The 12,609-nt window shown below is 36.3% G+C and overlaps 2 protein-coding genes across 3 annotated transcripts in view; both read left to right on the top strand.

Moving 5' to 3' along the window:
• Nucleotides 1-8,136, top strand: part of LOC135684918 (cyclic nucleotide-gated channel rod photoreceptor subunit alpha) — a 39,073-nt gene extending 30,937 nt beyond the window's left edge. Inside the window, exons 6-9 of the mRNA XM_089115880.1 lie at nucleotides 1,317-1,417; nucleotides 2,037-2,289; nucleotides 5,738-6,089; nucleotides 6,438-8,136. Of these exons, the coding sequence (XP_088972006.1) occupies nucleotides 1,317-1,417; nucleotides 2,037-2,289; nucleotides 5,738-6,089; nucleotides 6,438-6,639 (908 nt within the window). The 3' untranslated portion in view covers nucleotides 6,640-8,136. The remainder of the gene's footprint in view (nucleotides 1-1,316; nucleotides 1,418-2,036; nucleotides 2,290-5,737; nucleotides 6,090-6,437) is intronic.
• A 1,294-nt stretch (nucleotides 8,137-9,430) lies between these two features.
• The window catches only part of LOC135684916 (protein sel-1 homolog 3), a 32,984-nt gene continuing 29,805 nt past the window's right edge, over nucleotides 9,431-12,609 (top strand). For both annotated transcript variants that reach the window (XM_089115835.1, XM_065200619.2), the window contains exons 1-3: nucleotides 9,431-10,239; nucleotides 10,835-10,898; nucleotides 11,764-11,835. In XM_089115835.1, coding sequence (XP_088971961.1) covers nucleotides 9,708-10,239; nucleotides 10,835-10,898; nucleotides 11,764-11,835 — 668 coding nt within the window. In that variant the 5' untranslated portion in view covers nucleotides 9,431-9,707. The remainder of the gene's footprint in view (nucleotides 10,240-10,834; nucleotides 10,899-11,763; nucleotides 11,836-12,609) is intronic.

The raw sequence follows: 12,609 nt of genomic DNA, 5'->3' as shown, positions 1-12,609 counted from the left end.
TGAAAATTTGAGAGCAAGCACGAACAAAATAGATTTAGGCCACTTCAGCAAATCCGAACATAACGAGAAAAGCTAATAGCAAGAAAGAATCGAACGATCTAAAAGAAATACGTAAGCTACTACGCAGCGGTAAATTACTAAGCAGTGATCGTCGTAATAAAAGATTTAATCCTTGTCGACCCATTTGGATAAAGTGTATGGGATCAGTTATTAACTTGTGTTTTAAATAAGTTAGTCCCACTCTCTGGTTCAAGTCCAAGAAAAAAACTAAGACGATGCTTTGTTTATCTATTGTTACCTTTAACGTCGATTGTCTCCTCCACAGCGGTCATGGCCTTTTAGGAACAAGAAGGTTACTTGTTAGTTTGAGGAAATGAACTTTGAAGTGAAATAACAGACACACAAAAAACTGGTCTACCGTTCTACCGGTCATAAACGCGCTCGATGTGCGATTAAGCTTGGAACTAAGATCTGTCTTGTTGTACAGGCCAAAATGTGTACAGGTCTTCCTATACCGCTATATAACAGGTTGGTAAACAGTAATCCTCAAAATTTGAGTTAAACAGAAAAAAGAGACGGTATAGGTTAGGTTCATTTTATTTTTATTTTATTTCCAGGGTAGTGTTGGAAACATCCAGGGTAGATATGAGAGTGTGAAATACTTTTCAGCTTGCCCGAATGTCTGACAAGGCCTCTCGTTACATAAATTACACTTTAGCAAAGGGCAGGTGCTTATTGACGGATTCTTTTAAAGCATATCTGCTTCTTTTAACAGTAATATTGATAAAGGACCTCGAACTAATAGATAATCTTTCACGATTTTGTCAGCTTTTGCGCAAAATTCACACAAAAGAAGCACCATATGTCGGATTATTTTTGCACAACCGAATAAGGCCTGCGAATAAAATCTCCCAAATTAGCCTTTTTCTGTTCCCTGAAGCTACTCTTCCAGACAATGAATCTTAATCCCCAAGTAATAAAGTTTAGGTTTAAAGGAATCGCACGGTTTATATTTTTGCATGTTTGCCTACTGATGGGATACATCCTTCATCTTTTCTAAAACATAAACCAAGGACATCTGCAGCACTGAGGCTTCGGGGACACCCGTACCCTTTTTCCTGCCAACAGGAGAAGTGGGGGCTGAATGTGCCCTAGTAAGATACAAAGAAAAAAAACACATTTGGTAGATTTGTCGTGCTCTCTCCCCTTTTTTCTGCAGCTGTCCCGCAAAAGACACTATTTATTTTTTTGTAATTTACTGTTGTTTAGATACTAGCAGTTATATTTAAATTTTTCATGACTTTATTGTCTTGCAGGCATTCTCCTGTTTGCATCAGTTGTCGGTTACCTAGGCAATGTAGTTCAAAATACCCAAGTTGCAAGGTCACATTTCCAGCAACGGTTAGATGCAATCAAGGCAAGCAGAATGTTCCTTTCTAACTATCATCCATCTCTAACTATTGATATGTTTGACAATATCTGACTTATGACATATTTCAATCTGATATTGAAATCAAATGTATTCTTCTAACTATATTGCAACATTATTAGTGAGATTTTCTTAGCGCATGCACAATTTTTCGTTGAATATAGCCAATTTGGTATTGTCTCATAGATTGATAAATATTCGAATGTTTTTCGTTCCAGTTTTTTGCAAGAAGTTGCTAACGACCTTTTTCCTATACAAATCCGTATTCACTTATTCCCAAACATTGATATAAGTTTAATGTCTACAACTTTTAGAATGCCTGCAATATTTTCATAATACCATAAAGTTATCGTTATATCATTACATTTTTATTTTCAAGACATCGGTAATTCAAGTGCTTCCTATGCCCACCTGGTTCTTAGTTTAATGGCCTTCTTATGAAAGAATTTAAGATACCGCAAGGTATTTCTGCATTGTGAGATTTCTTCAAGTGTTTAGGAATAGAAAATCATAATAAACCTCAGAATTCAGTACATAAAAACCAGGCTTTGCAAAATGGGCCTCGATGGGTAGTGGAGATGGTTATTATTATTTGTCTCCTCTTCAGGCATACATGCAGCACCACCGATTGCCTTATGGTATCAAAAAGCGCGTGATTCACTGGTTTGATTATGTTTGGTCCAACAACAAGCATCAAAGCAGTGATGAGGTACTGAGTTGCCTGCCGAAAAAACTCCAGGCTGAAATTGCTATTCACGTCCATCTTGATACCCTACGCAAATGCAACATGTTGCAAGACTGTGATACTGGTTTTCTTTATGAGTTGGTTCTTCGTCTCAGGATACAACTCTTTTTACCAGGTATGCAGTGAAATAATGATATTTATTAAGGTGCATTTTGTAACTAAAAAAGGGTCGTTAGTACTGTATTGAATTGAATTGCATTGTTTATCTAATGTTAGCCGTTACAATAGCGGAAAAACACGTGTGAAGCATGAAGCACTTTCTTCAAGCCCTGTATATAAAAGTTTTAATAACAGCTGCTAAAAGGTATCGTGGCAGGGGTGAAACTACCTCCTAGCACAATCTAGTGAGAAAGTTTCGTGTTTTTTGTAAACTGCGCATTATTCATGCAAGTTCGAATATATTCTACTAATGTGGATCGGAGAACGGAATTTTATTCTATTTTCCAAGCCAGACAAAATTTACAGATTTACAAACATTTGATGGTCACACTTGAAGTACAGTTGAACCTCGATATCTCGAATTTTCAAGGGAAATAAAAAGTAGTTCGAGATAGTGGGGTTTCGAATTATCGTGTTTTATGGGCTTCTAGCTGCTAAACAGCCTAAAAAGGTTTCTGTCAATAAGAAAATCAGAAAATATTGGCATTAATGCACAAAATTTGAAAAATCGTTTTAAAGAACTATGTTAACGTTGACTGTTGCTGACGCGATACAAATTCGATTTCAATCATGCGTGTGATTAAACGCAGGTTATGTCTCTCTTCACTTCCTTTCTCAAGGAAGGCACTTTGCAGATACAAGGTATCCAATGCATCTCTAACTTCTCTTTTAGAAGGGGGACAGCTCTCCTCTTCTTCCTCTTCCTCACCTTCGTCTTCTGGTATAGAGCCCTGACTATGTTTTGTAAGTTTTGCAAGGATGTCTTCATCATTGATGGTAGCAAAATTCTCGCATTGAATAACCACATTATCGAGCTCTGCAAATTGCTCAACTGTTATTTCTGAAGGTGCTAACTCTGCATTCCTTTCTCTGAGACTCGAGAGTTCTTCAGTGAGTTCTCTGAACGGATCATCTTCGTCGCTTGCAGCGTATCGTTGTGAATCTATTGATATGCCTGCTTTCTTAAAGCTGTTTATGACACTTGAGGCTTCAATTGCATCCCAAGACGCAACAAGAATGTTCTTTGCTTCCAAAATAGTAAACTTAGGAAGGAATTGCTTGCGATCAATTGCACTGATACGTTTTTGTACGGCACGCAGTCGATTCTTGGCTTTCAATGACCTTATTACACCTTGATACATGAGTTGCGTTTTAGGTGTTGTGTTTGGGGTGAAAAGATGAGCTTAATTGCCTTTAAACCTTTCGCCATAGGATGTGCTGGGCAGCTGTCAATAATAAAGGCAATGCTCCGCTTTCACCTTCAAATCGCCTGTCTTGTTTTTTATTCACTCCTCAAAAAGCACTCCACCCATCCAGCTTTTTGCTTGGGCTCTGTATCTGCAAGGTAAACTTTTGACACCTGTAAAACAGCATGGCTTGGTGGACTTGCCAATAACAAACATGGGAAGTTTCTCTCCTGTAGCACTAGCAGCTGCGAAACCTGTCAATCTGACTTTGCTCATTTTTCCTCGGATGCACTTCTCTGATTTTAAAGATTTTAAATGGAGGCTCTTGCTTGGTAATGCCTGTTAATAGAGGCCCATCTCATCTGCATTGTAAATGTCCTCCAATTTATACTGGTTTAGAATCGTTGGCAACACTGTTTCTGACCATGATGCCGTCATTACTGGTGTGCATGAAGCAATTTCTCCTGAAACAGTTTGAAAGGAATGCCATAACTGGCTTTCCATCTTTCTATCCAACCGTTTGATGCTGGAAATTTTCGATTTCAAGCTCTCTCGAATACTGTGTGGTTTTTCCTTTAAAATTTGTCCACTTATTGGAATATTTGAGCTTCTTGCAGATAGAAACCACTTAAAGATGGCTTTGCCTAAATCTTCATTTGCTGCTGCTTTCAGCTTCAATCTTTTCGGGTTGTTGCATAATTCAAATCCTTCAAAAATCTTATCCTTGTTTTTTGCACCAAGTGGACAAAGTATTGCGTGGTACCCCGTATTCAACAGCAACATCCTTTTTCCAAACTCCTCTCTCACTTTCTTTTAGGGCTTCATAAGATTTACACGAAAGTTATCTTTCCGGTGCATTCATTTTTGTAATCGTGAGGTTATGTGATAATGCAGCACAATGGCTGTATCGATCAGTCCAGTAAAGTTGCAAATGCATGGGTTTGTGAGAGGAAATACAAATCATTAGATACGTGAGGGCCATTCCAACAAGTGGGTATTAATTGGCTAGTGCTATTTTGTCAACAGAAAGCAAAGCATCAGGAAAGGCCTTTGATAAAAAGTTAAAAAAGAGAGGCGAAACAAAAATGGAAAGCTTTAAATTTGAATCATTTGTGAAAGGATATCATGGGTATCGTCACACATGGATACCCATTATCAGCGAGTGACTAACAGCAATCCAAGAACCAACAAATCTAGTTGACAAGTATGCCGTGTGTGTATTGAAAAATGAACATGTAGTGTAGTGGTTCACTTGGAGAAAGGACAAACTGGAAAATTGGCGAAAACCATCTTTTACTTTCTCCGTGCGGAAAAACAAGGAATATTGGAATTCAGTGAAAAAAGACTTTATTGACGTTTTAAAAAGACAGATAAGCAAAAGCTAAATATTTTCATGAAATATGTGTCCAGTGAAATATTTGATTAGGAATTGAATTGACAAAATGATTTACATTCCTTTCTCACGTACTTAATAGGTATACGAATTGGCGCTTCGTGCCGAGTTGATTTCCTGCTTTTGCCTGTTGTTATTTTTAAATGTTCGAGTTAAGCAGTAGTAAATGACCTGTTTTGGCCACAAAAAATTGTTCGAGATAACGAGGAATTCGAGTTACGCGGAGCTCGAGTTAACCGGAGTTTCGTTAGTACTTAACATTATAGCAAATCCAAGGGAAATGAAAGCCAGTTTGAGTTATCAAGGAGTTCAAGATAAACCGTGTTCGAGATATCGAGGGAAGCCACAGCCAAACTTAGCTAGGCCTGTTTCCTCTACGACTACAATGCCCTTACTGCTAATTCTTCTTATTTTGGCTTTAAGAGCAAAAAATTAGCTAGCTGAAATAAATTGTTATTTTTTTAATCCCACTTTTAATACTCTCACAGTTTTTCATACTTTCTCCATTTCCTACTTTTCCTTTTTTAGTGGAAGCTATCTAATTAGTATATGCATATGTTTATCAGCCATTACCGCTATTTAGCTTTATATCTTATCTATTTGAACCTTTTCCCATTTTTCCATCTTTCTTTTATAGCTATCCAAACTTTAATTTCTCCTGCAATTTTTATCAATTGCTACCCCTTTCTCGGCAAGTCTTGTAGACCCTGAATCTGGCTATGGCCATTTGAAAAGCCTTCATCTGCACTATCCCCATAAGAAAAAGCTGATGACTTTAAAATTTCAATGGATCAGCTACTTTTGAGGCATGTTATTTGTTTTAGGGGATTACATATGTAGAAAAGGAGACGTGGGGCATGAAATGTACATTATACATAGAGGCAAGGTGGAAGTCGTATCTGCAGATGGCTGTGCTGTGTACGCAACACTGGAGCCTGGGTTCTACTTTGGAGAAATCAGTTTGCTTAATATAGGACCATTTGGTAATCGGCGGACATCAAATGTGCGGTCTGTTGGCTTTAGTGAACTATTTGTCATAACAAAGCAGGATTTGAACAATATTCTTGCAGAGTACCCGGAAACTAAAGATAAAATCATTTCGCTAGCGAATGAACGCTTAGCGCGAGATGGCAAGACAAAAGAGGAAACAGTATCAGGATTCAGTACTCCTCAAAGGTAATGTTGCAACATCCTACTTTAGCAAGATGACTTCTGTGTTGCCTTTGTGCTTTTAGTTTGATAGCACAGTATACAATTTCTTAAAGGGCGTTGGCAGTCTAGCAGGTCTAAACGTTTAGAATAGAATTCCACATTACATTTCTGTTTCTTAAATTTTTACTGTTGTAAAAATTCATCCTCGATTCCATGCTTTGTAATTGAACAAAAGAAAATGATTGTCTTGCATTAGCCAATCATGTCCACGGCACAATCCCCTTAATACCATTAAACAAAACCCATCAATATTATTTGCCCGGCTTTTCAAAATATCTCAACTTATTGTTTTTTCTTCTATTTAAACTTTAGATCAAGAAGGCCATCTGCGATAGCGGAGCAAGCCCCTTCATCACCAAGCAAACAGGGGTCTGGTGAAGAGAAGTTTTCAGATAGACTAGATCAGCTAGAGAACCACATATACATGAAAACGAGACTCGATCAATTACGACAAGAAGATAGATTATCTCGCATGGAGAGTGCTATCAATATGTTACTGGAGGAGAAAGAATAAGTCACTTGTGATTGCAATGTGCAAATTAATCGCCTACAGGAAATTAATGTTGGGCAATTTTCTAACATAACTGATTCTCAATAGGCTAACTCTAAGCCAGCAGTATTTATCTTACAGAGAAAGTGATCTGTTAAGAGTTTATTTGATCTACGTAATGGTGATTGGGTACAGGCAATCTGCACATTAAATGGTTTATATTTGGGCGTAGAGTGAAATTGCAAAGGTACTGGACACCTTTAAATTTAGCTGCACTTAGTATAAAGAATTCTCTATATTTTTTGTCATGGAATTACGCGCGGAATGGTGACATGATTTGTTTACCACAGTAAAATAACATGCAAAGCAATTATTTGTATCACTATTACATTAACAACTAAAAGGACACTTAAAGTGGGCTTACTTTGTTGAAACTGGTAGAACTTTAATTTGTTGATCATTGAGTGAAACAGATAAAATTTTCTAAGGTTTTTTTGATTCCATAGAATCTCTTGTAATTTAAAGATAAATGCGATAATTGAATTTAAAATTATTTTTAAAGGACGTTTTGAAACACATTCAACTCTGTCTGATTCATACAGGTGTAATTCGGACTTTTACTAATTCAAAAGAAATTCTCCGGACACTTGAAAATCTCTGAATAAACCCTTGTAAAAACCTCTGTAATCCGGATCTCTGTAATTTAAACCTTTCGTTATGCGACCAATTTTGTTGATCCCTTGTGGAAAAACCAGAGTTTTCGAATTACACAGAGTTGACTGCAGTTATTAGAGGGCAATTGCCCCTCCAACCCTAGTAACTTAAAAGGGTTATGCTTTATCAAATCTCTAATAAGGGTTATGCTTCATTGGAGTGAATTATTTTTAAAATTAGTTACTTTTGGTATAATTGTTGCAGACAATAATGTTGCAACCCATTGAATCATTAAACTTTGCTATAACAACTTTATGCTACTGAAGAACTACATTTTCTGTAACCATTGTGTATGTCGAAAAATATTTGGTGAACATTGCATTGACGCAGCTGGATCTGCTATATAATTTTTGCATGACGCCTGGCCTGTTTTGGAAGAAAAGCGGTAAGCCAGCTATCTTTCACCACCACTAACCTGGTGTTCATTTGACAACTTATCATTTGCATCCTCTTGGTTGCCAATGTATGCATTTACAAACTGTATCCAACATACCAAATTAGTTAAACATTCATGTTTACCAGATGTTTGAAATCTTTTTAAGTTCTCTTACTGTTTTTTATCCTCGTCCTCTCATTGTTTTTGCTGCCTGAGATTGGAAAACATTTTGCATCTTTGCATGTTATAAATGTGACTTCATTGTTAGTCTTCTCATCCCTGTTGTTGCACATTATAGCTGTGTACCTTTTGAATGAATCAAAAGATAATTACACTCAGTAGAAAGGAACAAAAATATGCTTGGCTCATTAGTAAATGATATCTTTTAAGATGTCTGCTTATCAAGCCTTGGTTTATTACTATCAATTCTTGCCCTCAAAAAATCATTTGAATTTGTTCTTGGCTTGTATTTCAAGACAGTGTTCATTCAATTGTAAAATTAATATGCAAATCAGCTTTATAAATGATCTCAGAATATTAAAGTTGCATGAAAGTGTTTGCATATGATGAAGAACTTTAGTTCAAGAGTTTCCTCTTAAAACCTTGTCGCTCGATTCATTTCACAGTCTGTGACAGAGTAGTATGCACTGCAGACCAAACTCATCATTGAAGAGTCAGGTCTACCTCCTACTCTTCCATGAGAATTCGAGGTTACGGCCCAGGCTAGCATTTGGTTGGATTCACACAATCTCGATACATTTGAAGGAAATTCTAATAGCTTGTTTATCACGGACGCCGGTGTGAGCGCAAAATTTTTTCCTAAATTTGATGTCGTGATAATTTTTTACATGCTGGCATAGTGGTGAGGTCAAATATTTTGCTTCAAGCATTTTTATTTTGAACATGAAACCTGAAGTAGACCATCCTTTGCAGATAAGCTGAGATATTGTCAATGAAGTATTGGAAATTGCTTATGGGTTACAGTTACTTAGCCTTAGGTCACAGTCATTAGAAACAACGTCAAGTTTGATCCAGAAATAAGCCTGCGTTCAAGTGGTTATCTTTAATAGATAAATAGGCCGAAATGACCCTTAATCTATTACAACAGAACAAAATGACATAAAACTTTAATAAAGAATTTAAAAGGCCACAATGCCAGTGATAGGTCGCATATTGCAATATTTTGCAGATTTAAAGCGATCTCTTCAGATTCAACTAATATTTTGTGTATAGAGGCATCTTATGGGATTATTTTAAAGCGTGTGTTCTGATTTCGAAATCTTTCAAAGTAGCTTTTATCATTACATTAACAAGGACAGCGACACAAATGCATTGCAATAGTGGTTTCCTTCTATTGAATCCATTGACAGCCCAATACTTGATAAAATCAGTACATTAAATCCATTTTAAGGATTTACTCTACTGATTTAAATGTTAATTTTAAATGTAAATAGTTGAGTATATATGACAGGTAATGCCATTTTCCCAAAAGGATATGATTTAATGTGCTATACAACGGCAAGATATTAATATTGCATTGATAGACATCAAACTGCCTAAACTTAAAAATTAAGACGCCCGAAGAAACAACTGGAACACTTGGGAGACATGGGTGATAAAGATATACCATGCTTTTTCTTTGCACTTTTGAAATTTGCTGACAATGTATAATTTCTCCCGCGCCTCATGGGACAAGGCAGCCATTCAATTCAATTTGCCACGCGTACAGCCACATAAACAACAACACGGCCTAGGCGACAAGGCGGCAAGTGAGCAAATGGAAAGTGTATGTGGGTAATAGCTCTTTTGAGAACAGCTTGCATCATGAAATACTTTGGAATGAACTACATTTGATTGAAAATTGATATCGTGGATTGAGCGTCTTTTCGTGTGCGATTGTATTTTGACGCTTCATCTCAGTGAGTTGGTGAAAGCAAAAGTCGAGGAGGTTTAAGAATGGTCCTAGTTTTTTTATAAAATTTGCGAAAGGGTAACAGGCAAAATGGTGAAAAACAGCGTTAAGATGTTGTTCAAAATATTAGCGGTTCTACAATTTTTCTTTCCTGTAAACTTTATTTATTGTAATTTGCTGACAATTGAACATCTTCCTAGTTATCTAATTGAAGACATTCTAACCTTGCCGGTTTCAGTTCAAGTTACAAATCCTCCAACAGTTATATTGGTCAAAGTATATTTAGAGAGTTCAATTGGTTTAGAACAGATGTTATTTCAACGGAAGTACATATTGCATAAAGATGGTTGTATAACAGCTGTTTTTGATATACCAAGAAAATATTTGTATTATGATTCAAGAAATTTGGACCAAGCAACAGACTACTTTGCAAAGAGTTTAAGGTCACATATATGTGTTTTTGATAAAAGAAAAGGAAATTGTGCTATGAGTGAGGAGGTTAATATTACCTTACCTGGACCATTTGATAGAAGTGAATTGCCAACATATAGTAATTCGTGGAGTTTTGAGATGATCAAGCTCAAACAAAAGAAGATGGTTCCATTGTGCCTTGATGTAGCTGGTATGTCTTGCTCCATAATCACAGAAATTTTGATGTAACAGAGGAAAATTCACAAGAAGGTCTAAAATGCATGGGTTCTTCCCCAACCCCCATAATTATTCCTACTGGGTACTTTTATGGATAATCAACAAGGGAAATGAAACATGCAACTCAACATGCCAATTGGCTATGATTTCTATCCGAACTTACTAACATGTACAAGAATAGCACATTACACAGAAAATATCTATAATCCAAGAAAATTATGGCTTTAGTTCCCAATAGGGGGCAGTCTATGCTTAAATGTGGCTTTTCATGGTAATTAAAAGGCAACTTCTAAATGAATAATACCTGATACATTTTGTTTCTCTGAGAAAATATGTTAACTGTCTGTCCTTCTATTGCCTGTAAAAATAGCACCAAAATATGATTTGTTCTTCATCTAGCAAATAGCAAAAAATTCCCTCCTCTCCTGATTCTTCTTTTTTCTTCTAAGACTCTAGTCATACTATAGTTAATCCAGGTTTGATACGAAACCACACATAATTGTTGCTTTGAAGGAAATGTAATATTGTGCCTAAAAATCAATTTCATTTTTATTACTTTTAACTTTCAGATGTTGTAGAGTTGACATCAACACCATTGGCAATTTCTGGAAAACATGAACAAGGATTTATAAAGTAATGTAAATTTGCAGATTTTTATGGCTTTTGCCTCATTTGAATTGTCAAGCTCTTCAATTTTATTTTTTAAATGTCTGCTATCAAAATTCTATGTAGCGTAATTAATCAATTCTCTCCATCCACTTTGAAGTGATACTTAGAGATTTTATAAAAGCTACTCTAAATAGAAGGGGGAGTCTTGATAGTTGGGGGGGGTCAAATATTTTTCAAAAAATAAATAAGCAGGGGGTCTTAGTTAATGGGGGGGGGTCAGAATGTGAAAAATCTGGAAAATCATGTGATGATTCTTTTTTGGGGTCAAATTAGATTTTCTTCTGAATACAATTGATAGCAAAATGACAATTATCACCATGTAATAATGCATCGTTGTATTACTAAAATGAGCAGACTAATTATCATTGTGTACATCAGCAAGGCCTATGTAATTTTTTCGGATGCTATACTACTTTTCTATGTTAAAACTTTTGTACAATGCAACCTCTTCAATTAAGAGAAACTTAACAGAAATTTCACACCTGAAAAAACAAAGGACAAATGAAATAAGGTATATGAATGACTTCATATAAAAATTAATAAATGGGGGGTCCAAATGAGCTCCAGTGGGGTCAGGAAAAAATCAAAAAATTAATAAGCATCCCTCTGCTTCTATTAAGGACCTTAGAGTATCAATCTGTCACAGCCCACATCAGATAGCTTATAAGTAGCAACCCCTCACTTTTAAATTTCATTTGTTTTTTGTCAGCGAGGGATGTAGCCTTTTCCCCCAGCCTATGTTATCCTTTTGAGGTTTTGAGAACATGGGTTGGTAAGTATGTTTAGACAATTTGTAAAAGCCTCTTTAATCTAATCTTTACTTTTACAGAAAAATTCAACCAATAAAGTGGCCAACTCATGTCCCAGAATGGGTAAAAGATGGTGTTTTGTCTAGTCCAAGGTAGGAATTCCGTTTTCAATTCTGCATGTCACCCTAATATCTATTCATTAGCGCTCAATGGAGCATGGGTTTGGTTGCCACCTAGATTTCTATGTATGTGGGGTCAACGCCACATATGAAAAGGGTACTAAACTTGATCCACTTGTCGCTTTTGCAAGGCAGACCCCATAAGTGAAATGCACACCCTTTGCATGGAAACTCGTGTTACCTTTCAATGTTGGATGCAGCCAGACTCAAAGCTGCCTTTTTTAAAATATTTTCGAGAATATCTCAATGCTAACATGTCACATAGAGGCTACATCAATGCAAAACAGTTTGCCTTCTAAAAGGTCTGTAATGAACTTTGTCAATTATTACGGCTTTGAGCATTTATTTGATGGTATTTATTGAAATGTTCAGAAATTTGCTTGATAACACGTTCTAAAATATCAAAGCAAAGTATATCAAAGCACAACGTTATATTGCTGGCCAAAATATTGATACATTCATTGTCTTCAGCAGTCTCATTATCAATCTTCATTTCATTTTAGTTTTTCTTCCAGGATTGTTGCTAGTTATTGTGCACAAGGGGATTTCCATGTCCTATTTGCCAACCAAGTGGGTGAACCATCCTCATTTTTGCAATATTATTTTTTTCAAGGAGAGTGCCACACCCCACACCCCCTCCCCCCTTTTATAGCGATGGGCCTGTTTTCTTCATTCGCTGCTGCATTTGTTATTGATCATGGACCAAAATTGTGTACCTTTCTGTTGTATCTTGATTAAATCACCATG

The sequence above is a fragment of the Rhopilema esculentum genome, unplaced genomic scaffold (genome assembly GCF_057945365.1).
Source record: "Rhopilema esculentum isolate cy_ngs unplaced genomic scaffold, ASM5794536v1 HiC_scaffold_37, whole genome shotgun sequence".
Classification (NCBI taxonomy): domain Eukaryota; kingdom Metazoa; phylum Cnidaria; class Scyphozoa; order Rhizostomeae; family Rhizostomatidae; genus Rhopilema; species Rhopilema esculentum.
The sequence above is the reverse complement of the archived record's forward strand: the minus strand, read 5'-3'. Positions and strand labels throughout refer to the sequence as shown.